General features: G+C 42.3%; 1 protein-coding gene across 1 annotated transcript in view; it reads right to left on the bottom strand.

Moving 5' to 3' along the window:
- Positions 1 to 18,002, bottom strand: part of LOC106592139 (multiple epidermal growth factor-like domains protein 11) — a 199,887-nt gene extending 181,885 nt beyond the window's left edge. The window contains exons 1-3 of the mRNA XM_045688869.1: positions 17,983 to 18,002; positions 10,373 to 10,434; positions 6,058 to 6,196 (exon numbers count right to left, since the gene is read on the bottom strand). Of these exons, the coding sequence (XP_045544825.1) occupies positions 6,058 to 6,196; positions 10,373 to 10,434; positions 17,983 to 18,002 (221 nt within the window). The remainder of the gene's footprint in view (positions 1 to 6,057; positions 6,197 to 10,372; positions 10,435 to 17,982) is intronic.
- Between the last annotated feature and the right edge of the window lie 5,237 nt (positions 18,003 to 23,239).

Here is a 23,239-nt window from a genome sequence, read left to right as displayed (position 1 = left end):
CTCTCTACGTACAGAATAGTAATGATGAGGGGGGTTGACTCTCTCTACGTACAGAATAGTAATGATGAGGGGGGTTGACTCTCTCTACGTACAGAATAGTAATGATGAGGGGGGTTGACTCTCTCTACGTACAGAATAGTAATGATGAGGGGGTTGACTCTCTCTACGTACAGAATAGTAATGATGAGGGGGTTGACTCTCTCTACATACAGAATAGTAATGATGAGGGGGTTGACTCTCTCTACGTACAGAATAGTAATGATGAGGGGGTTGACTCTCTCTACGTACAGAATAGTAATGATGAGGGGGTTGACTCTCTCTACATACAGAATAGTAATGATGAGGGGGTTGACTCTCTCTACGTACAGAATAGTAATGATGAGGGGGGTTGACTCTCTCTACATACAGAATAGTAATGATGAGGGGGTTGACTCTCTCTCTACGTACAGAATAGTAATGATGAGGGGGGGTTGACTCTCTCTCTACGTACAGAATAGTAATGATGAGGGGGTTGATCTCTCTACATACAGAATAGTAATGATGAGGGGGTTGACCTCTCTCTACGTACAGAATAGTAATGATGAGGGGTTGACTCTCTCTACGTACAGAATAGTAATGATGAGGGGGTTGACTCTCTCTACGTACAGAATAGTAATGATGAGGGGGTTGACTCTCTCTCTACGTACAGAATAGTAATGATGAGGGGGTTGACTCTCTCTACGTACAGAATAGTAATGATGAGGGGGTTGACTCTCTCTACGTACAGAATAGTAATGATGAGGGGGTTGACCTCTCTCTACGTACAGAATAGTAATGATGAGGGGGTTGACTCTCTCTACGTACAGAATAGTAATGATGAGGGGGTTGACTCTCTCTACGTACAGAATAGTAATGATGAGGGGGGTTGACTCTCTCTCTACGTACAGAATAGTAATGATGAGGGGGTTGACTCTCTCTACGTACAGAATAGTAATGATGAGGGGTTGACTCTCTCTACGTACAGAATAGTAATGATGAGGGGGGGTTGACTCTCTCTACATACAGAATAGTAATGATGAGGGGGTTGACTCTCTCTACGTACAGAATAGTAATGATGAGGGGGTTGACTCTCTCTACGTACAGAATAGTAATGATGAGGGGGTTGACTCTCTCTACGTACAGAATAGTAATGATGAGGGGGGTTGACTCTCTCTACGTACAGAATAGTAATGATGAGGGGGTTGACTCTCTCTACGTACAGAATAGTAATGATGAGGGGGTTGACTCTCTCTACATACAGAATAGTAATGATGAGGGGGGTTGACTCTCTCTACGTACAGAATAGTAATGATGAGGGGGTTGACTCTCTCTACGTACAGAATAGTAATGATGAGGGGGTTGACTCTCTCTACGTACAGAATAGTAATGATGAGGGGGTTGACTCTCTCTACGTACAGAATAGTAATGATGAGGGGGTTGACTCTCTCTACGTACAGAATAGTAATGATGAGGGGGTTGACTCTCTCTACGTACAGAATAGTAATGATGAGGGGGTTGACTCTCTCTACGTACAGAATAGTAATGATGAGGGGGGTTGACTCTCTCTCTACGTACAGAATAGTAATGATGAGGGGGTTGACTCTCTCTCTACGTACAGAATAGTAATGATGAGGGGGTTGACTCTCTCTACGTACAGAATAGTAATGATGAGGGGGGTTGACTCTCTCTACGTACAGAATAGTAATGATGAGGGGGGTTGACTCTCTCTACGTACAGAATAGTAATGATGAGGGGGTTGACTCTCTCTACGTACAGAATAGTAATGATGAGGGGGTTGACTCTCTCTACGTACAGAATAGTAATGATGAGGGGGTTGACTCTCTCTACGTACAGAATAGTAATGATGAGGGGGTTGACTCTCTCTACATACAGAATAGTAATGATGAGGGGGTTGACTCTCTCTACGTACAGAATAGTAATGATGAGGGGGTTGACTCTCTCTACGTACAGAATAGTAATGGTGAGGGGGTTGACTCTCTCTACGTACAGAATAGTAATGATGAGGGGGTTGACTCTCTCTACGTACAGAATAGTAATGATGAGGGGGTTGACTCTCTCTACATACAGAATAGTAATGGTGAGGGGGGTTGACCTCTCTCTACGTACAGAATAGTAATGATGAGGGGGTTGACCTCTCTCTACGTACAGAATAGTAATGATGAGGGGGTTGACTCTCTCTACGTACAGAATAGTAATGATGAGGGGGGTTGACTCTCTCTACATACAGAATAGTAATGATGAGGGGGTTGACTCTCTCTACATACAGAATAGTAATGATGAGGGGGTTGACTCTCTCTACGTACAGAATAGTAATGATGAGGGGGTTGACTCTCTCTCAACGTACAGAATAGTAATGATGAGGGGGTTGACTCTCTCTACGTACAGAATAGTAATGATGAGGGGGTTGACTCTCTCTACGTACAGAATAGTAATGATGAGGGGGTTGACTCTCTCTACATACAGAATAGTAATGATGAGGGGGTTGACTCTCTCTCTACGTACAGAATAGTAATGATGAGGGGGTTGACTCTCTCTACATACAGAATAGTAATGATGAGGGGGTTGACTCTCTCTCTACATACAGAATAGTAATGATGAGGGGGTTGACTCTCTCTACGTACAGAATAGTAATGATGAGGGGGGTTGACTCTCTCTACGTACAGAATAGTAATGATGAGGGGGTTGACTCTCTCTACGTACAGAATAGTAATGATGAGGGGGTTGACTCTCTCTACGTACAGAATAGTAATGATGAGGGGGTTGACTCTCTCTACGTACAGAATAGTAATGATGAGGGGGGTTGACTCTCTCTCTACGTACAGAATAGTAATGATGAGGGGGGTTGACTCTCTCTACGTACAGAATAGTAATGATGAGGGGGTTGACTCTCTCTACGTACAGAATAGTAATGATGAGGGGGTTGACTCTCTCTACGTACAGAATAGTAATGATGAGGGGGTTGACTCTCTCTACGTACAGAATAGTAATGATGAGGGGGTTGACTCTCTCTACATACAGAATAGTAATGATGAGGGGGTTGACTCTCTCTACATACAGAATAGTAATGATGAGGGGGGTTGACTCTCTCTACATACAGAATAGTAATGATGAGGGGGTTGACTCTCTCTACGTACAGAATAGTAATGATGAGGGGGTTGACTCTCTCTACATACAGAATAGTAATGATGAGGGGGGTTGACTCTCTCTACATACAGAATAGTAATGATGAGGGGTTGACTCTCTCTACGTACAGAATAGTAATGATGAGGGGGTTGACTCTCTCTACGTACAGAATAGTAATGATGAGGGGGTTGACTCTCTCTACGTACAGAATAGTAATGATGAGGGGGTTGACTCTCTCTACGTACAGAATAGTAATGATGAGGGGGTTGACTCTCTCTACGTACAGAATAGTAATGATGAGGGGGTTGACTCTCTCTACATACAGAATAGTAATGATGAGGGGGTTGACTCTCTCTACGTACAGAATAGTAATGATGAGGGGGGTTGACTCTCTCTACGTACAGAATAGTAATGATGAGGGGTTGACTCTCTCTACATACAGAATAGTAATGATGAGGGGGTTGACTCTCTCTACATACAGAATAGTAATGATGAGGGGGTTGACTCTCTCTACGTACAGAATAGTAATGATGAGGGGGTTGACTCTCTCTACATACAGAATAGTAATGATGAGGGGGGTTGACTCTCTCTACATACAGAATAGTAATGATGAGGGGGGTTGACTCTCTCTACGTACAGAATAGTAATGATGAGGGGGTTGACTCTCTCTACGTACAGAATAGTAATGATGAGGGGGGTTGACTCTCTCTACGTACAGAATAGTAATGATGAGGGGGTTGACTCTCTCTACGTACAGAATAGTAATGATGAGGGGGTTGACTCTCTCTACGTACAGAATAGTAATGATGAGGGGGTTGACTCTCTCTACGTACAGAATAGTAATGATGAGGGGGTTGACTCTCTCTACGTACAGAATAGTAATGATGAGGGGGGAGTGTGGGAGGAACATAAAGCACACCTCCCAGTATTTCACTTTGACTGCGTCCCAAAACCACACCCATATTCCCCTATATAGTGCACTGTTTTTGATTAGGGCCCTAGTGCCCTACTTTTGCCTTGGTCAAGTGCAGTGCACTACATAAAGAATAGTTTGCCAATTGGGTCGTAGCCAAAGTGAAATATACAATCCTCTGGCGTGATTACAACACATCTACAACACAGCCATTAAAACTGAGATGAATCGCTCCAATTAAATAATCTGGCTGGTTGGGTATCATGGTTATATCACAGAGACTTCCCATGGTCCTCATCTAGCAACGCATTGGAATAGAGGGAGGGAGGGAGATGGAAGGAGAGAGGGAGGGAGGGAGATGGGAGGGATGGTGAGAGAAGTCAATCTGAAATGATTCCTCGCAGGCTAATACACCTGTCTGTGGTCTAAAGAATGGCTGTAATTTGGCCAGATTTAATATAAAGAGAGAGAGAGTGGGGAGAAGGAGAGGGGAGAGAGAGAGGATGTGTGTGTGTGTGTGTGTGTGTGTGTGTGTGTGTGTGTGTGTGTGTGTGTGTGTGTGTGTGTGTGTGTGTGTGTGTGTGTGTGTGTGTGTGACAGGTTGGAAGAGAGGTATTCCTCTGGACAATGTGTCTAGCAGAGGTAATAAATCTGTCTTCCAGAGAGAGAGGGGAGAGAGGAGAGAGAGAAGAGGGAGAGAGAGAGGAGAGAGAGAGAGAGGATGAGAGAGAAAGAGAGAGAGAGCGCGAGAGAGCAGAAGTGGACAAGAGAAGAGCAGAGAGATGGATAGGGATGAGAAGGTATTTGCATAGACAGAGAACGAGAGAGAACAGAGAGAGAGAGAGAGAGAGAGAGAGAGAGAGAGAGGATAGAGAGAGAAAGAGAGAGAGAAAGAGAGAGGATAGAGAGAGATGATAGAGAGAGAGAGAGAGAGAGAGAGAGAGAGAGAGAGAGGCAGAAAGAAAGAGATTAAGACATGAGTTGACTAATAAAAGGAATACATTGGAACCTGCTGATACTTGAGGACATTTCCAGACAAACACTTGAAATCAAGTTGAAATATCTACATTCATGTGTGGAAAATACAGGTTGAAATATCTACATTCATGTGTGGAAAATAGAAGTTGAACTAAACGGAACGCCAATCCAAAGTCTTCCCATGTAGCCTACACAGTGAAAGCTTCCATTCAGGGTGGCCACACATAGCGATGAAGTGTCCTATTTGACTGTTTCCTATGCCAAGCACAGTGCCCTACCGCTCTCCTCTGTAGCTGGAGGTTTCTCTCTCTCTCTAATAAATAAAAGTGAAATAAACAATAAAAATGAACAGTAAATATTACACTCAGAAAAGGTAAAAAATAATGAAGACATTTTACTCTCTCTCCCTCCCTCCCCCTTCTCTCCCTCTCTCTCAGCTGGCTTCTAGTTGGGCTATTCCAAAACAGAGGTTCTCTCAATGCCGTCGTCCGGTACGCCAAATAAAAATGTGATTCACATTTTCAAACAGTCCATTTTGATTTTCCAACAGGGCTATACATTTGGGTTAATGTTTTCCTAGCCTGAGTAGCCTCGTTTTCACTGCCAAAAATCAAATGAAACCATCTAGTGTTCAGCCAAATAACAAGCAAAAGCCATGACAGGAAGACATGGTGGAGTGGTAATGCGGCGTGCAAGCAGTTGCTCCTGACGCCGCTTGAGTACACTGCAGCGTCCACCGAGAGGCTCTTGCTGCCAAGGGAATGACTGACAGGTTGAAAGACGTTTTGGACACTACAGATGGTTTTAATGGCGTTGTCCTGTATCCAGTACAATGGTCAAATTAAACTGTCAAATTAATCAAGATCTCTCTCTCTCTCTCTCTCTCTCTCTCTCTCTCTCTCTCTCTTTCTCTCTCTCTCTCTCTCTCTCTCTCTCGTCCAGTGCACATATTGTGATGAAGTGTCCTACTTCTTGAGGTGAAGTTGCCAAGCCCAGTGCCCTACCTCTCTCCGCTGTAGCCGGCGGTGCATTGGCACTGCCCACTGATGTGGTCACACAGACCTCTGTTCCGGCAGGGGCACTCCTGGCTGCAGTTGATGCCGTGAGGTGCCAAACTGGCACGGGCTGTGCACACACCGAGCCCTGAGGACCATACATACACAACAAGGAGTCAGAAGAAATCCAAGGTTAACTAGCTAAATGTCTTTCAACATGCAGCAGTTGGAAAATCATTCAGGAAAACCATTATAACATTCCTGATAACATCATTAGAAAGGGTTTCTGAGAACACTACCACAGTAGACTGTTAGTCTGTGGTACATGTTGTGGTTTCTGAGAACACTACCACAGTAGACTGTGTAGTCTGTGGTACATGTTGTGGTTTCTGAGAACACTACCACAGTAGACTGTTAGTCTGTGGTACATGTTGTGGTTTCTGGAGAACACTACCACAGTAGACTGTTAGTCTGTGGTACATATTGTGGTTTCTGAGAACACTACCACAGTAGACTGTTAGTCTGTGGTACATGTTGTGGTTTCTGAGAACACTACCCACAGTAGACTATTAGTCTGTGGTACATGTTGTGGTTTCTGAGAACACTACCACAGTAGACTGTTAGTCTGTGGTACATGTTGTGGTTTCTGAGAACACTACCACAGTAGACTGTTAGACTGTGGTACATGTTGTGGTTTCTGAGAACACTACCACAGTAGACTGTTAGTCTGTGGTACATGTTGTGGTTTCTGAGAACACTACCACAGTAGACTGTTAGTCTGTGGTACATGTTGTGGTTTCTGAGAACACTACCAGTAGAATGTTAGTCTGTGGTACATGTTGTAGTTTCTGAGAACACTACCACTGTAGACTGTGTAGTCTGTGGTACATGTTGTGGTTTCTGAGAACACTGAGAAAACATAATTTAATAGATTCAGAGAGTTAGTGTGGTTTGACAGTAAGTACAGTAATGTTTTATAGATTCAGGGAGTTAGTGTGGTTTGACAGTAAGTACAGTAATGTTGTATAGATTCAGAGAGTTAGTGTGGTTTGACAGTAAGTTCAGTAATGTTTTATAGATTCAGAGAGTTAGTGTGGTTTGACAGTAAGTAAAGTAATGTTTTATAGATTCAGAGAGTTAGTGTGGTTTGACAGTAAGTTCAGTAATGTTTTATAGATTCAGAGAGTTAGTGTGGTTTGACAGTAAGTACAGTAATGTTTTATAGATTCAGAGAGTTAGTGTGGTTTGACGTAAGTACAATAATGTTGTATAGATTCAGAGAGTTAATGTGGTTTCGACAGTAAGTACAGTAATGTTTTATAGATTCAGAGAGTTAGTGTGGTTTGACAGTAAGTTCAGTAATGTTTTTATCGATTCAGAGAGTTAGTGTGGTTTGACAGTAAGTACAGTAATGTTGTATAGATTCAGAGAGTTAGTGTGGTTTGAAAGTAAGTACAGTAATGTTTTATAGATTGAGAGTTAGTGTGGTTTGACAGTAAGTTCAGTAATGTTGTATAGATTCAGAGAGTTAATGTGGTTTGACGGTAAGTACAGTAATGTTTTATAGATTCAGAGAGTTAGTGTGGTTTGACAGTAAGTTCAGTAAATGTTTTATAGATTCAGAGAGTTAGTGTGGTTTGACAGTAAGTACAGTAATGTTTTATAGATTCAGAGAGTTAGTGTGGTTTGACAGTAAGTTCAGTAATGTTTTATAGATTCAGAGAGTTAGTGTGGTTTGACAGTAAGTACAGTAATGTTTTATAGATTCAGAGAGTTAGTGTGGTTTGACAGTAAGTTCAGTAATGTTTTATAGATTCAGGGAGTTAGTGTGGTTTGACAGTGAAGTACAGTAATGTTGTATAGATTCAGAGAGTTAGTGTGGTTTGACAGTAAGTTCAGTAATGTTTTATAGATTGAGAGAGTTAGTGTGGTTTACGACAGTAAGTAGAGTAATGTTTTATAGATTGGAGAGAGTTAGTGTGGTTTCGACAGTAAGTTCAGTAATGTTGTATAGATTCAGAGAGTTAATGTGGTTTGACAGTAAGTACAGAATGTTTTATAGATTCAGAGAGAGTTAGTGTGGTTTGACAGTAAGGAGTACAGTAATGTTTTATAGATTCAGAGAGTTAGTGTGGTTTGACAGTAAGTACAGTAATGCTTTATAGATTCAGACAGTTAGTGTGGTTTGACAGTAAGTACAGTAATGTTTTATAGATTCAGAGAGTTAGTGTGGTTTGACAGTAAGTTCAGTAATATTTTATAGATTCAGAGAGTTAGTGTGGTTTGACAGTAAGTACAGTAATGTTGTATAGATTCAGAGAGTTAGTGTGGTTTGAAAAGTAAGTACAGTAATGTTTTATAGATTGAGAGTTAGTGTGGTTTGACAGTAAGTTCAGTAATGTTGTATAGATTCAGAGAGTTAATGTGGTTTGACAGTAAGTACAGTAATGTTTTTATAGATTCAGAGAGTTAGTGTGGTTTGACAGTAAGTTCAGTAATGTTTTATAGATTCAGAGAGTTAGTGTGGTTTGACAGTAAGTACAGTAATGTTTTATAGATTCAGAGAGTTAGTGTGGTTTGACAGTAAGTTCAGTAATGGTTTTATAGATTCAGAGAGTTAGTGTGGTTTGACAGTAAGTACAGGTAATGTTTTATAGATTCAGAGAGTTAGTGTGGTTTGACAGTAAGTTCAGTAATGTTTTATAGATTCAGGGAGTTAGTGTGGTTTGACAGTAAGTACAGTAATGTTGTATAGATTCTAGAGAGTTAGTGTGGTTTGACAGTAAGTTCAGTAATGTTTTATAGATTGAGAGAGTTAGTGTGGTTTGACAGTAAGTACAGTAATGTTTATAGATTGAGAGAGTTAGTGGTTTGACAGTAAGTTCAGTAATGTTGTATAGATTCAAGAGAGTTAATGTGGTTTGACAGTAAGTACAGTAATGTTTTATAGATTCAGAGAGTTAGTGTGGTTTGACAGTAAGTTCAGTAATGTTTTATAGATTCAGAGAGTTAGTGTGTGGTTTGACAGTAAGTACAGTAATGTTTTATAGATTCAGAGAGTTAGTGTGGTTTGACAGTAAGTACAGTAATGTTTTATAGATTCAGAGAGTTAGTGTGGTTTGACAGTAAGTACAGTAATGTTTTATAGATTCAGAGTTAGTGTGGTTTGACAGTAAGTACAGTAATGTTTTATAGATTCAGAGAGTTAGTGTGGTTTGACAGTAAGTACAGTAATGTTTTATAGATTCAGAGAGTTAGTGTGGTTTGACAGTAAGTACAGTAATGTTTTATAGATTCAGAGAGTTAGTGTGGTTTGACAGTAAGTTCAGTAATGTGTTATAGATTCAATAGTGTGGTTTGACAGTAAGTAAGTAATTGTTTTAGATTCAGAGTGTCATGTGGAAACATAGTAAATAACAGGAACCCAGTGAAGTACATCTGTAGATTCAGCAAAAAGAAGGTTGTGTCGGTGAAGGAAAGCTGTGGGGGAGAAGGCTGTGGACCGTGAATAAAGCTCTGGTAGAAGGTGTGGACTGTGAATAAAGCTGTCTGGGAGAAGGCTGTGGATCTGTGAATAAAGCTGTCTGGGAGAAGGCTGTGGAATGTGAATAAAGCTGTCTGGTAGAAGGCTGTGGACCTGTGAATAAAGCTGTCTGGGAGAAGGCTGTGGATGGTGAATGAAGCTGTCTGGGGAGAAGGCTGTGGACTGTGAATAAAGTGTTGGGAGAAGGCTGTGGACTGTGAATAAAGTGTTGGGGGAAGGGATGTGAATAAAGCGTGGGGAAGAAGGTGTGGATGTGAATAAAGCTGTCTGGGAGAAGGCTGTGGACTGTGAATAAAGCCGTCTGGGAGAAGGCTGTGGATGTGAATAGGGTAGAAGGTGGAGTGAATAAAGCGTGGTAGGGGGAGTGAATAAAGGTGGGAGAAGGGGGAGGTGAATAAAGCTTGGTAGAAGGGGGACTGGAATAAAGCTGTGGGAGAAGGCCGTGGACTGGTGAATAAAACTGAGAATGTGGACGTGAATAAAGCTGGTTGGTAGAAGGTGTGGACTGTGAATAAAGCTTGCCCTGTGGGAGAAGGCTGTGGACTGAGGAATAAAGCTGTTGGTAGAAGGCTGTGGACTGTGAATAAATGCTGTCTGGGGAGAAGGCTGTGGACTGTGAATAAAGCTGTCTGGTAGAAGGCTGTGGACTGAGTGAATAAAGCTGTGGGAGAAGGTGTGGACTGTGAATAAAGCTGTAGATAAAAGAGTGTGTAATGTGTGTGTGGTTTATAGGTCGGATCATCCATCAGCGGGCACGAGCACTCCGACGATGGATTTTACTCTGACACGGGCAATGAGCTTCACACTGGGCGCCATGACTACCAGAGGGGACACGCACCACACTGAAGGGACACGAGAAGAGACCAGTGGAGACATCATGAGACCCACCTAAACTGTGTAATGTAAGGTAATAAAGCAACCCACACATAGCCTGGTGTTGATTAAAAATGGTAATGTAATGATTGAAGCACCCACATATAGCCTGGTGTCTGATATGAACCTGTGATCTGAACTGTGTAATGTAATGTACTGAAGAACCCATCACATACCTGGTGTCTATTGAACTGATAATGTAATGTATTGAAGCACCCAAATAGTGGTGTTGATGTGAACAGTGTAACGTAATGTATTGGAAGAACCCACACAGAGCTGGTGTTGATCTGAATCCGTGTAATGTAATGTATTGAAGACCACACATACGTGATTGAAAATGAGTAATGTAATGAACTGAAGCAATCTACACATAGCCTGGTGTGATCGAACTGTGTAATGTAATGTATTAAAGCACCTACACATAGCCTGGGTCTGATGTGAACAGTGAATGTAATGTATTGAAGAACCCACACAGAGCCTGGTGTTGATCTGAACTGTGTGTAATGTAAGGATGAAGCACCAGAAAGAAAAATGTAGTATTGAAACACAATAGGGATTGAATGTGTAAATGAAGCACCCAACACATAGCCTTTTGATCTGAACTGTGTAATGTACATGTATTGAAGCACAACACACCGGTGTTGATCTAAACCGTGTAATGTAATGTATTGAATCCACACATATGGTGTTGATGTGTGAACAGTGTAATGTAATGGATGAAGAACCACACAGAGCTGGTGTTGATCTGAACCTGTGTAATGTAATGTATTGAAGCACCTACACATACCCTGGTGTCGACCTCTGAACGTAATGTAATTAGAAACAACATAGGGTGATCTGAACTGTGTAATGTAATGTATTGAAGTACCCACACAAGCCTGGTGTGATGAGAACAGTGTAATGTAATGTATTGAAGAACCCACAGAGAGCTCCGTGTCTGATCTGAACTGTGTAATGTAACGTATTGAAGCACCCACAACATAGCTAAGTGATCTGATCTAAACTGTGTAATGTAACGTATGAAAAACACAATTACGGTCGATCTGAACTGTTAATGTATTGAAAAACACATAGCCTGGGTCTGATTGAACTGTGTAAGTAATGAAGGAAGCACCATAGGGGTGATTGAAACGTTAATGTATTGAAGCACCCACACATAGCCTGGTGTTGACTCTGAACTGGAATGTAATGTAATGAAGCACCCACACATAGCTGGTGTTGATCTGAACATTGTTTAATGTATTGAAGCACTACACATATTGCTGGGTCTGATCCGAACTGTGTAATGTAATGTATTGAAGCAACGTACACATAGCCTGGGTGTGATCTGAAACTGTTTAATGGATTGAAGCTCCACACGATAGCCGGGGTTGATCTGAACTGTGTAATGTGGTGAAGCACACAATAGTGGGTGTTGGATCTAAACGGAAATGGATTAAAAACATGATAGCGTGAGAACAATGGGATTGAATGTATGTAATGAAATGCCCACACATAGCCGGGTGTTGGAAACTGAACTGGTATAATGTAGCACCCACACATAGCCGGTGTCTTGATCTGAAACTGTTTAATGTATTGAAGCGCATACAAAATTCCGGAACTGTGTAATGGCAGTATTACCACATATGGCGGTGTGACTCAGAAGTGTATTGAAGCACCCATTAATATCTGAAGATCGAACTGTGTAATGGTACGTACTGGAAGCACCCACACATAGCTCTGGTGTTGATCTGAACTGTGTAATGTAATGTATTGGGGCACCAAATAATATAGCGGTGTTGATTAAAACTGTGTAATGTAACGTATTGAAGCACCACAGTTAGTGCTAAAGTGTTGATCTGGAATTGTGTAATGTAATGGTAAAAGAACCCACACTAAGCCTGGTGTTGATCTGAACTGTGTAATGGAATGTATTGAAGCACCAACAAAGCCTGGTGTTGATCTGGAAATGTTTTAACAAACAGTCTCCCAAATAGCCGGGTGATGAACGAGTAAAAAATTCCACACATAGCTTTGGTGTTGATTAAACTGAGAAATGTAATGTATTGAAGAACCCCACATATATAGCCTGGTGTCTGATCTATACTGTGTAATGTAATGTATTGAAGCACCCACACGTAGCCTGGTGTCTGATCTGAACTGTGTAATGTAATGTATTGAAAGCACCACCATAGCCTGGTGTCTGATCTAAACTGTTTAATGTATTGAAGCACCCACACATAGCTTGGTGTCTGATATGAACTGTGTCAATGTAATGTATTGAAGCTTACCCACACATAGCCCTGGTGTCTGATCTGAACTGTTTAATGTAGTTGAAAGCACCCACACATAGCTCTGGTGTCTGATCTGAACTGTGTAATGTAATGTATTAACCCACACATAGCCTGGTGTCTGATACAAACTGTTTAATGTATTGAAACCCCCACACACATAGCCGGGTGTCTGAACTGAACTGTGTAATGTATTGAAGCACCCACACATAGCCCCTGGTGTCTGATCTGAACTGTGTAACGTAATGTATTGAAGAACCCACATATAGCCTGGTGTCTGATTTTATACTGTGTAATGTAATGTATTGAAGCACCACACACATAGCCTGGTGTCTGATCTGAACTGTTTAATGTATTGAAGCACCCACACATAGCCTGGTGTCTGATCTGAACTGTGTAATGTAATGTACTGAAGCACCACATAGCCTGGTTTCTGATCTCTGAACTGTGTAATGTAATGTATTGAAGCCCCCACACATAGCCTGGTGTCTGATCTGAACTGTGTAATGTAAGTGTATTGAAGAACCCACACATATAGCCTGGAAAATGTCTGATCTATACTGTGTAATGTAATGTATTGAAGCACCCACACGTAGCCTGGTGTCTGATCTGAACTGTGTAATGTAATGTATAGGAAGCACCCACACATAGCCTGGTGTCTGATCTAAACTGTTTAATGTGATGGTAGCACCCACACATAGCCTGGTGTCTGATATGAACTGTGTAATGTAAGTGTATTGAAGCACCCACAACATAGCCTGGTGTCTGATCTGAACTGTTTAATGTATTGAAGCACCCCACATAGCCTGGTCTCTGATCTGAACTGTGTAATGTAAGTGTATTAAAGCACCCACACATAGCCTGGTGTCTGATCTGAACTGTTTAATGTATTGAAGCCCCCACACATAGCCGGGTGTCTGAAGGCTAACTGTGTAATGTATTGAAGCACCACACATAGCCTGGGTGTCTGATCTGAACTGTGTAACGAATGTATTGAAGAACCCTACATATAGCCTGGTGTCTGATCTATACTGTGTAAGTGTAATGTATTGAAGCAAACCACACATAGCCTCAAGGTGTCTGATCTGAACTGTGTAATGTAATGTACTGGAAGCACCGCACACATAGCCTGGTGTCTGATCTGAACTGTGTAATGTAATGTATTGGGAAGCCCCCACAAGCCATAGCCTGGTGTCTGATCTAAACTGTGTAATGTAATGTATTGAAGCACCCACACATAGCCTGGTGTCTGATCTTAAACTGTGTAATGTAATGTATTGGAAGCACCCACACATAGCCTGGGTGTCTGATCTGAACCGTGTAATGTAATGTATTGAAGCACCCGCAAAGCCTGTGGGTGTCTGATCTAAACTGTTTAATGTATTGGAAGCACCCACACATAGCCTGGTGTCTGATATGAACTGTGTAATGTAGGTATGAAGCACCCGCACATTAGCCCGGTGTCTGATCTGAACTGTTTAATGTATTGAAGCCCCCCACACATAGTCGGGTGTCTGAACTGAACTGTGTAATGTATTTGAAGAACCCACACATAGCCTGGTGTCTGATCTGAACTGTGTAACGTAATGTATTAGAAGAACCCACATATAGCCACAAAGTGTCTGATCTATACTGTGTAATGTAATGTATTGAAGCACCCACACATAGCCTGGTGTCTGATCTGAACTGTGTAATGTAATGTACTTTGAAGCACCCACACATAGCCTGGTGTCTGATCTGAACTGTGTAATGTAATGTATTGAAGCCCCACACAGCCTGGTGTCTGATCTAAACTGTGTAATGTAATGTATTGAAGCACCATTACATAGCCTGGTTTCTGATCTAAACTGTGTAATGTAAGTGTATTGAAGCACCCAACACATAGCCTGGAGTGTCTGATCTGAACTGTGTAATGTAATGTATTGACGCACCCACACATAGCCCGGGTGTGTGACGTGAACTTTGTAATGTATTGAAGCACCCACACATAGCCTGGTGTCTGATCTGAACTGTGTAATGTAATGTATTGAAGCAACCCACATAATAGCTAGTGTCGGACATACTGTGTAATGTAATGTATTGGAGCACCCACACATAGCCTGGTGTCTGATCTGAACTGTTTAATGTATTGAAGCCCCCTCACATTGCCTGGTGTCAAGATCTGAACTGTGTAATGTATTGAAGCACCCACACATAAGCCTGGTGTCTGATCTGAACTGTGCAATGTATTGAAGCAACCCACTCATAGCCTTGGTGTCTGATCTGAACTGTGTAATGTATTGGCAAGCACCCGCACATAGCCTGGTGTCTGATCTGAACTGTGTAATGTAATGTATTCTGACGCACCCACACATAGCCGGGTGTCTGATCTGAACTGTGTAATGTATTGAAGCACCCACACATAGCCTGGTGTCTGATCTGAACTGTGTAATGTAATGTATTGAAGCCCCACACACATAGCCTGGAAGTTCTGATCTAAACTGTGTAATGTAATGTATTGAAAGCAACCCACATAGCCTGGTGTCTGATCTGAACTGTGCTAGGATGTATTGAAGCACCCGCACATAGCCTGGTGTCTGATCTGAACTGTGTAATGTAATGTATTGAAGCATACCCACACATAGCCTGGTGTCTGATCTGAACTGTTTAATGTATTGAAGCCCCCTCAATAGCCTGGTGTTATCTGAACTGTGTAATGTATTGAAGCACACACATAGCCTGGTGTCTGATCTGAACTGTGTAATGTAATGTATTGGACGCTTTTACCCACACATAGCCGGGTGTCTGATCTGAACTGTGTAATGTATTGAAGCAATCCCACACATAGCCTGTGTCTGATCTGAACTGGTAATGTAATGTATTGAAGCACCCACATATAGCCTGGTGTCTGATCTATACTGTGTAATGTAGCATGTATTGAAGCACCCACACATAGCCTGGTGTCTGATCTGAACTGTGTAATGTAATGTATTGAAGCACCCACACATAGCCTAGTGTCTGATCTGAACTGGTTTAATGTATTGAAGTCCCCTCACATAGCCTGGTGTCTGATTTGGAACTGTGTAATATATTGGAAGCACCCACACATAGCCCTGGTGTGTCTGATCTGAACTGTTTAATGTATTGAAGCTTACCCACACATAGCCTGGTGTCGATCTATACTGTGTAATGTAATGTAATGAAGCTACCCACACATAGCCTGGTGTCTGATCTGAACTGTGTAATGTAATGTATTGAAGCACCCACACATAGCCTGGTGTCTGATATGAACTGTTTAATGTATTGAAGCCCCCTCACATAGCTGGTGTCTGATCTGAACTGTGTATGTATTACTGGAAGCACCCACACATAGCCTGGTGTCTGATCTGGAACTGTGTAATGTAATGTATTGACGCACCTGCACACATAGCCGGGTGTCTGATCTGAACTGTGTAATGTATTGAAACACCCACACATAGCCTGGTGTCTGATCTGAACTGTGTAATGTAATGTAATAAAGCCCCACACACATAGCCTGGTGTCTGATCCTGTGTAATGTAATGTATTAAAAACCACATTGCAGCCGGTGTCTGATCTAAACTAACGCAATGTAATGTATTACAACACACATAACTGTGTGTCTAATCTCAACTGTGTAATGTAATGTAATAATCGCACCAACACATAGCCTGGTGTCTGATCTGAACTGTGTGGTAATGTAATGTATTGAAGCACCACATATGTTTCCGGGTGTCCCCGATCTATACTGTGTAATGTAATGTATTGAAGCTACCCACACATAGCCTGGTGTCTGATCTGAACTGTGTAATGTAATGTATTGAAAAGCACCCACACTTAGCCTGGTGTCTGACCTGAACTGTTTAATGTATTGAAGCAACCACACATAGCCTGGTGTCTGATCAGAACTGTGCAATGTATTGAAGCTTACCCACACATAGCCTGGTGTCTGATCTAGACACTGTTTAATGCATTGAAGCACCCACACATAGCCTGGTGTCTGATCTAAACTGTGTAATGTAATGTATTGAAGCACCCCACACATAGCCTGGTGTCTGATATGAACTGTGTAATGTAATGTATTGAATCAGCCACACATAGCCTGGTGTCTGATGAACTGTGTAATGTAATCTATTGAAGCACCCACCACAGAGCCTGGTGTTCTGATCTGAACTGTGTATTGTAATGTATTGAAGCACCCAAGCACATAGCCTGGTGTCTGATCTGAACTGTGTAATGTAATGTATTGAAGCACCCACACAGAGCCTGGTGTCTGATCTGAACTGTGTAATGTAATGTATTGAATCACCCACACATAGCCTGGTGTCTGATCTCCAACTGTGTAATGTAATGTATTAGAAGCACCCACACATAGCCTGGTGTCTGATCTGAACTGTGTAATGTAATGTATTGAAGCTTACCCACACATAGCCTGGTGTCTGATCTGGAACTGTTTAATGTATTGAAGCCCCCTCAGCTTCCTGGTGTCTGATCTGAACTTTCTGTGTAATGTATTGTAGCACCCACACATAGCCTGGTGTCTGATCTGAACTGTGTAATAATGTATGGACGGACCCAAACACAAGCCGGGTGTCTGATCTGAACTGTGTAATGGTTGAAGCACCCACACATAGCCTGGTGTCTGATCTGAACTGTGTAATGTAATGTATGAAGCACCCACACATAGCCTGGTGTCTGATCTGAACTGTGTAATGTAATGTACTGGAAGCACCCACACATAGCCTAGGTGTCTGATCTAAAATTGTGTATGAGTGTATTGATGCACCCACACATAGCCGGGTGTCTGATCTGAACTGTGTAATGGCTGGAAGCACCCACACACATAGCCTACGGTGTCTGATCTGAACTGTGTAATGTAATGTATTGAAGCTACCACACATAGCCTCGGTGTCTGAGTCTGAACTGTTTAATGTATTGAAGCACCCACACTTACGCCTGGTGTCTGATCTGGAACTGTGTAATGTAATGTGCACTGTAGCACCCAACATAGCCTGGTGTCTGATCTGAACTTGAAGTAATAAAGCAATCCCCACACATAGCCTGGTGTCTGATCTAAACTTTGTAATAATGTATTGAAGCAACCACACAAGCCTGGTGTCTGATCTAAACTGTCTTAATGTATGTATTGGAAGCACCCACACATAGCCTGGTGTACAGATATAAACTGTGTAATGTAATGTATTGAAGCACCCAACATATAGCCTGGTGTCTGAAATGTATGTGTCTTACCCAACTCCACTGTCTACCATTGTTATATACATGGTAGTTGTTATATACAGTACTGTCACGGACTACCTCTCTGGCCTCCCCTGAGGTCAGGCTGCTGATTATCCCCGCTATCACCTGTCACCATCGCTCTTGACACTCACCTGGACCCAAGTCACCTCCTTGATTCTCTTCCCTATATCTGTTCACTCCCTTGATTTCTTTCCTCAGGGTGTTATTGACTCTGTTTTCATGCTTCGTTGTGATTGTTTGTGTTTCCTGTTTGTTGTTTCTTATATTTATTAAAAAACACTCACTCCCTGAACTTTGCTTCTGACCTCTGCATAATCGTTACACGTATGTACAGTTGTAATATATATATATACACTGCTCAAAAAATAAAGGGTAAGCTTAAACAACACAATGTAACTCCAAGTCAATCACACTTCTGTGAAATCAAACTGTCCACTTAGGGAAGCAACACTGATTGACAATAAATTTCACATGCTGGTTGTGCAAATGGAATAGATAACAGGTGGATCAATTAAGCAGCAATTAGCAAGATACCCCGAATAAAAGGAGTGGTTCTGCAGGTGGGGACCACAGACCACTTCTTAGTTCCTATGCTTCCTAGCTGATGTTTTGGTCACTTTTGAATGTGGCGGTGCTTTCACTCTAGTGGTAGCATGAGACGGAGTCTACAACCCACACAAGTGGCTCAGGTTATTTGCATGTTGGCTCATCCAGGATGGCACATCAATGCGAGCTGTGGCAAGAAGGTTTGCTGTGTCTGTCAGCAGTGTCCAGAGCATGGAGGCGCTACCAGGAGACAGGCCAAGTACATCAGGAGACGTGGAGGAGGCCGTAGGAGGGCAACAACCCCAGCAGCAGGACCGCTACTCCGCCTTTGTGCAAGAGGAGCAGGAGGACAGTGCCAGAGCCCTGCAAAATGACCTCCAGCAGGCCACACAAATGTGCATGTGTCTGCTCAAACGGTCAGAAACAGACTCCATGGGAGGGTGGCGAGGGCCCGACGTCCACAGGTGGGGGTTGTGCTTACAGCTCAACACCGCAGGACGCTTGGCATTTCAGAGAACACCAAGATTAAGTACCCGCCACTGGGGCCTGTGCTCTCTCACAGGTGAAAGCAGGTTTACTTTGAGCACATGATACAGACGTGACAGAGTCTGGAGACGCCGTGGGAAATGTTGCTGCCCAACATCCTCCAACATGACCCCGGTTTGGCGGTAGTATGGGCAGGTGGCATTTTTTGGGGGGCCGCACAGCCCTCCATGTTCTCGCCAGAGGTAGCCTGACTGCCATTGAGTACGTAGATGAGATCCTCAGACCCTCAGAGACCATATGCTGGTGCGGTTGGTCTGTTCCTAATGCAAGACGACAAAGTTAGACCTCATGTGGGTTGAGGTACAGCAGTTTGCAAGAGGAAGGCATGATGCTATGGACTGAGCCTGCTCCGTTTCAGACCTGGAATCCAATTGAGCACATCTGGGACATCACAGCCCGCCCATCCACCAACGCCACGTTGCACCAGACCGTCAGGAGTTGGCGTGATGCTTTAGTCAGGTCTGGAAGGAGATCCTCAGGAGACCACCCGCCACCTCATCAGGAGCATGCCCAGGTGTTGTAGGAGAGTCACACAGGCACGTGAGGCCCCACACACTACTGAGCCTCAATTTTTACTTGTTTTAAGGACATTAATAAAGTTGGATCAGTCTGTAGTGTGGCTTTCCACTTTAATTTTGAGTGTGACCTAAATCCAGACCTCCATAGGTTAATAAATTGGATTTCCATTGATTAATTTGTGTGATTTTGTTGTAGCACATTCAACTATGTAAGAAAAAGTATTTAATAAGATTATTTCATTATTCAGATCTAGGATGTTTTGATTTTAGTGTTCCTATTTTTGGAGTAGTATATATATATATATATATATATATATATATATATATATATATATATATATATATATATGTAGAGTTATATATACAGTATCAGTCAAAAGTTTGGACACACCTACTCTTTCAAGGTTTTTTCTTTTTCACTATTTTACATTGTAGAATGATAGTGGAGATATCAAAATTATGAAATAACATATAAAATATGTAGTAACACAAAAGTGTTAAACAAATCAAATTATACTTGAGATTCTTCAAAGTAGACACCCGATGCCTTGATGACAGCTTTGCACAACCTGGTATTCTCTCAACCAGCCCATGAGGTAGTCACCTGGAATGCATTTCACCAACAGGTGCCTTGTTAAAAGTTAATTTGTAAATTTCTTTCCTTCTTAATGCGAGGAGCAATCAGTTGTGTGTGACAAGGAGGGTTTATGCCGTCCTAGGAGGGGGGGTACTTGGAGAGTGGGTTGAGTCACTGACGTGGTTTCCTGTCCGGTTACGCCCCCTGCTGTGCCGCGGGCGGAGATCTTTGTGGGCCATAATGCCTTGTCTCAGGATGGTAAGTTGGTGGTTGAAAGATATCCCTCTAGTGGTGTGGGGGCTGCTTGGCAAAGTGGGGGGAAGGCTATATCCTGCCTGTTTGGCCCTGGGTCTGGGGGCATTCATGGATGGGGCCACAGAGTCTCCTGGACCTCGGATGGGGCTAGGTAGTCTGTTATATCTGGAGTATTTCTCCCATATCCTATCTGGTGTCCTGTAAGAATTTAAGTATGTTCTCGCTAATTCTCTTCTTTCTTCTTTCTTGTCTCTTTCTTTCTTTTCTCTCTTGGAGGACCTGTGCCTCAGGACATGCCTCAGGACAACCTAGCATGATGACTCCTTGCTGTCCCCAGTCCACCTGGGTCGTGCTGCTGCTCAGTTTCAACTATTCTGCCTGCGGCTATGGAACCCGACCTGTTCACCTGGACGATTACCTCCTGTCCTACATACCTGCTGTTTTCAACTCTCTAGAGACAGAGGAGGTAGAGATATTCTCACGATCGGCTATGAAAAGCCAACTGACATTTACTTTTGAGGTGCTGACTTGTTGCATCATCGATAGCTACTGATTTCCCTGTGGCTCAGTGGTAGAGCATGGTGTGTGCAACACCAGGGTTGTTGGGTTTGAATTCCACGGGGGGCCAGTACAAAAATAAAAATGTATGAAATGTATGCATTCACTACTGTAAGCTGTGGATAAGAGTGTTCATAAATGACTAAAATGTAAAATGTACTGTGTGATTATTATCTGACCATGCTGGTCATTTTGAACATCTTGGCCATGTTCCTGTTATAATTCCACCGGCCACCCTCAGCCTGGTTCTCTCTAGGTTTCTTCCGAGGTTTTGGCCTTCTAGGGAGTTTTCCAAGCCACCTGCTTCTACACCTGCATTGTTTGCCGTTTGGGTTTAGGTGGGTTTTGTACAGCACTTTGAGACACTGCTGATGTAAGAAGGGCTATATAAATACATTTGATTTGATTTGATTTAGGGTGGTATTAGAAGATAGCCCTATTTGGTAAAAAGGCAAGTCATATTATGGCAAGAACAGCTCAAATAAGCAAAGAGAAATGACAGTCATCATTAATTTGGGTTAAGACATGAAGGTCAGTCAAAGTGCGAAACATTTAGAGCATTGAAAGTTTCTTCAAGTGCAGCTCGCAAAACCATCAAGCGCTATGATGAAACTGGCTCATGAGGACCGCCACAGGAAAGGAAGACCCAAGTTACCTCTGCTGCAGAGGATAAATGCATTAGAGTTAACTGCACTGCAGATTGCAGCCCCCAAAATGTTTACAGAGTCTGCAACAGACACACATCTCAACATCAACTGTTCAGAGGAGAATTGTGTGAATCAGGCCTTTATGGTCAAATTGCTGCCAAGAAAACCACTACTAAAGGACACCAAAAAGAAGAAGAGACTTGTCAGCTTAAGAAACACGAGTAATGGACATTAGAACTGTGGAAATCTGTCCTTTGGTCTGAGCGTGAGTCAAATTTGAGAATTTTGGGTGGGGGTGAACGGATGATCTCTGCATGTGGTTCCCACCATGAAGCATGGAGGAGGAGGTGCTTTGCTGGTGACACTGTCTGTGATTTATTTAGAATTCAAGGCACAATTTTTAACCAGCATGGCTACCATTACATTCTGTAATAAACGCATCCCATCTGGTTTCCGCTTAGTGGGACTATCATTTGTTTTTCAACAGGGCACGACCCAAAACACACCCCAGGCTGTGTAAGGGTATTTGACCAATGAGAGTGATGGAGTGCTGCATCAGATGACCTGGCCTCCATAATCACACGACCTCAACCCAACTGAGATGGTTAGGGATGAGTTGGAACGAGATTGAAAGAAAAGCAGCCAACAAGTGCTCAGCATATGTGGGAACTCTGTTGGGAAAAGCATTCCTCATGAAGCTGGTTGAGAGAACAGCCAAGAGTGTGCAAAGCTGTATCAAGGCAAAGGGTGGCTACTTTGAAGAATTTTAAAATATAAAAATATATTTTGATTTGTTTAAAGCTTTTTGTTACCACATGATTCCATGTGTTATTTCATAGTTTTGATGTCTTCTACTATTATTCTACAATGTAGAAAATATAGAAAAATTAAGAAAAGCCCTTGGAATGAGTAGCTATATCCAAACAGACTGGTACTGTATATATAGTTGTCACTTTGACTACGATGTTATACAATATATAACTTTCAGATTATCGCTAACCTGGACCAGAGACAACAGTGATAAGATAAGTTCAGTTGGTTCAGTTAGGCCAGGGGCAGTATTACGGCTGGATAAAATATACCATTTAATCTGTTGTTTACTTCCGCTCATGATATGATATACTTATTAATATGGATAGAAAACAATCTAAATAAAATCAAATGAATGGTGTCTGTGAGTATACAACCTTGGCAGGCAAAATGAGACATTTTCGACAGGAGTGGATACTACGCCAGGTTTTAACCTGGTCTCATTGAAAAACACAGGCCGAGTAATATTTTGGCATCTTCTCTGTTGCTTCACTGTGATGTCGTACTTCAGCTTGCTGGCAGCCAGTTGCTTGAGGAGAGATCTGACCGAACAGCGTTACGGAACGGATGACATTCATTGTGAACTTGCGCGAGTTCATATTGGGCAATTTTCACTCAACACGCTATGTATAATATGCAGATTGTTCACCTTGAATATTATTCTTCGCCCTGGTTGTGGCACTTATCGAACGATGTTATAAACGTTTCTGATTACAAGAACCACAGAACAGGAGCCCCTCAGCCATGACGAGAAGTCCGGCTGGCTTAGATCGTGCTAAGAAGATCTTATA

This window comes from Salmo salar, chromosome ssa11 (genome assembly GCF_905237065.1).
Source record: "Salmo salar chromosome ssa11, Ssal_v3.1, whole genome shotgun sequence".
NCBI lineage: Eukaryota > Metazoa > Chordata > Actinopteri > Salmoniformes > Salmonidae > Salmo > Salmo salar.
The sequence above is the reverse complement of the archived record's forward strand: the minus strand, read 5'-3'. Positions and strand labels throughout refer to the sequence as shown.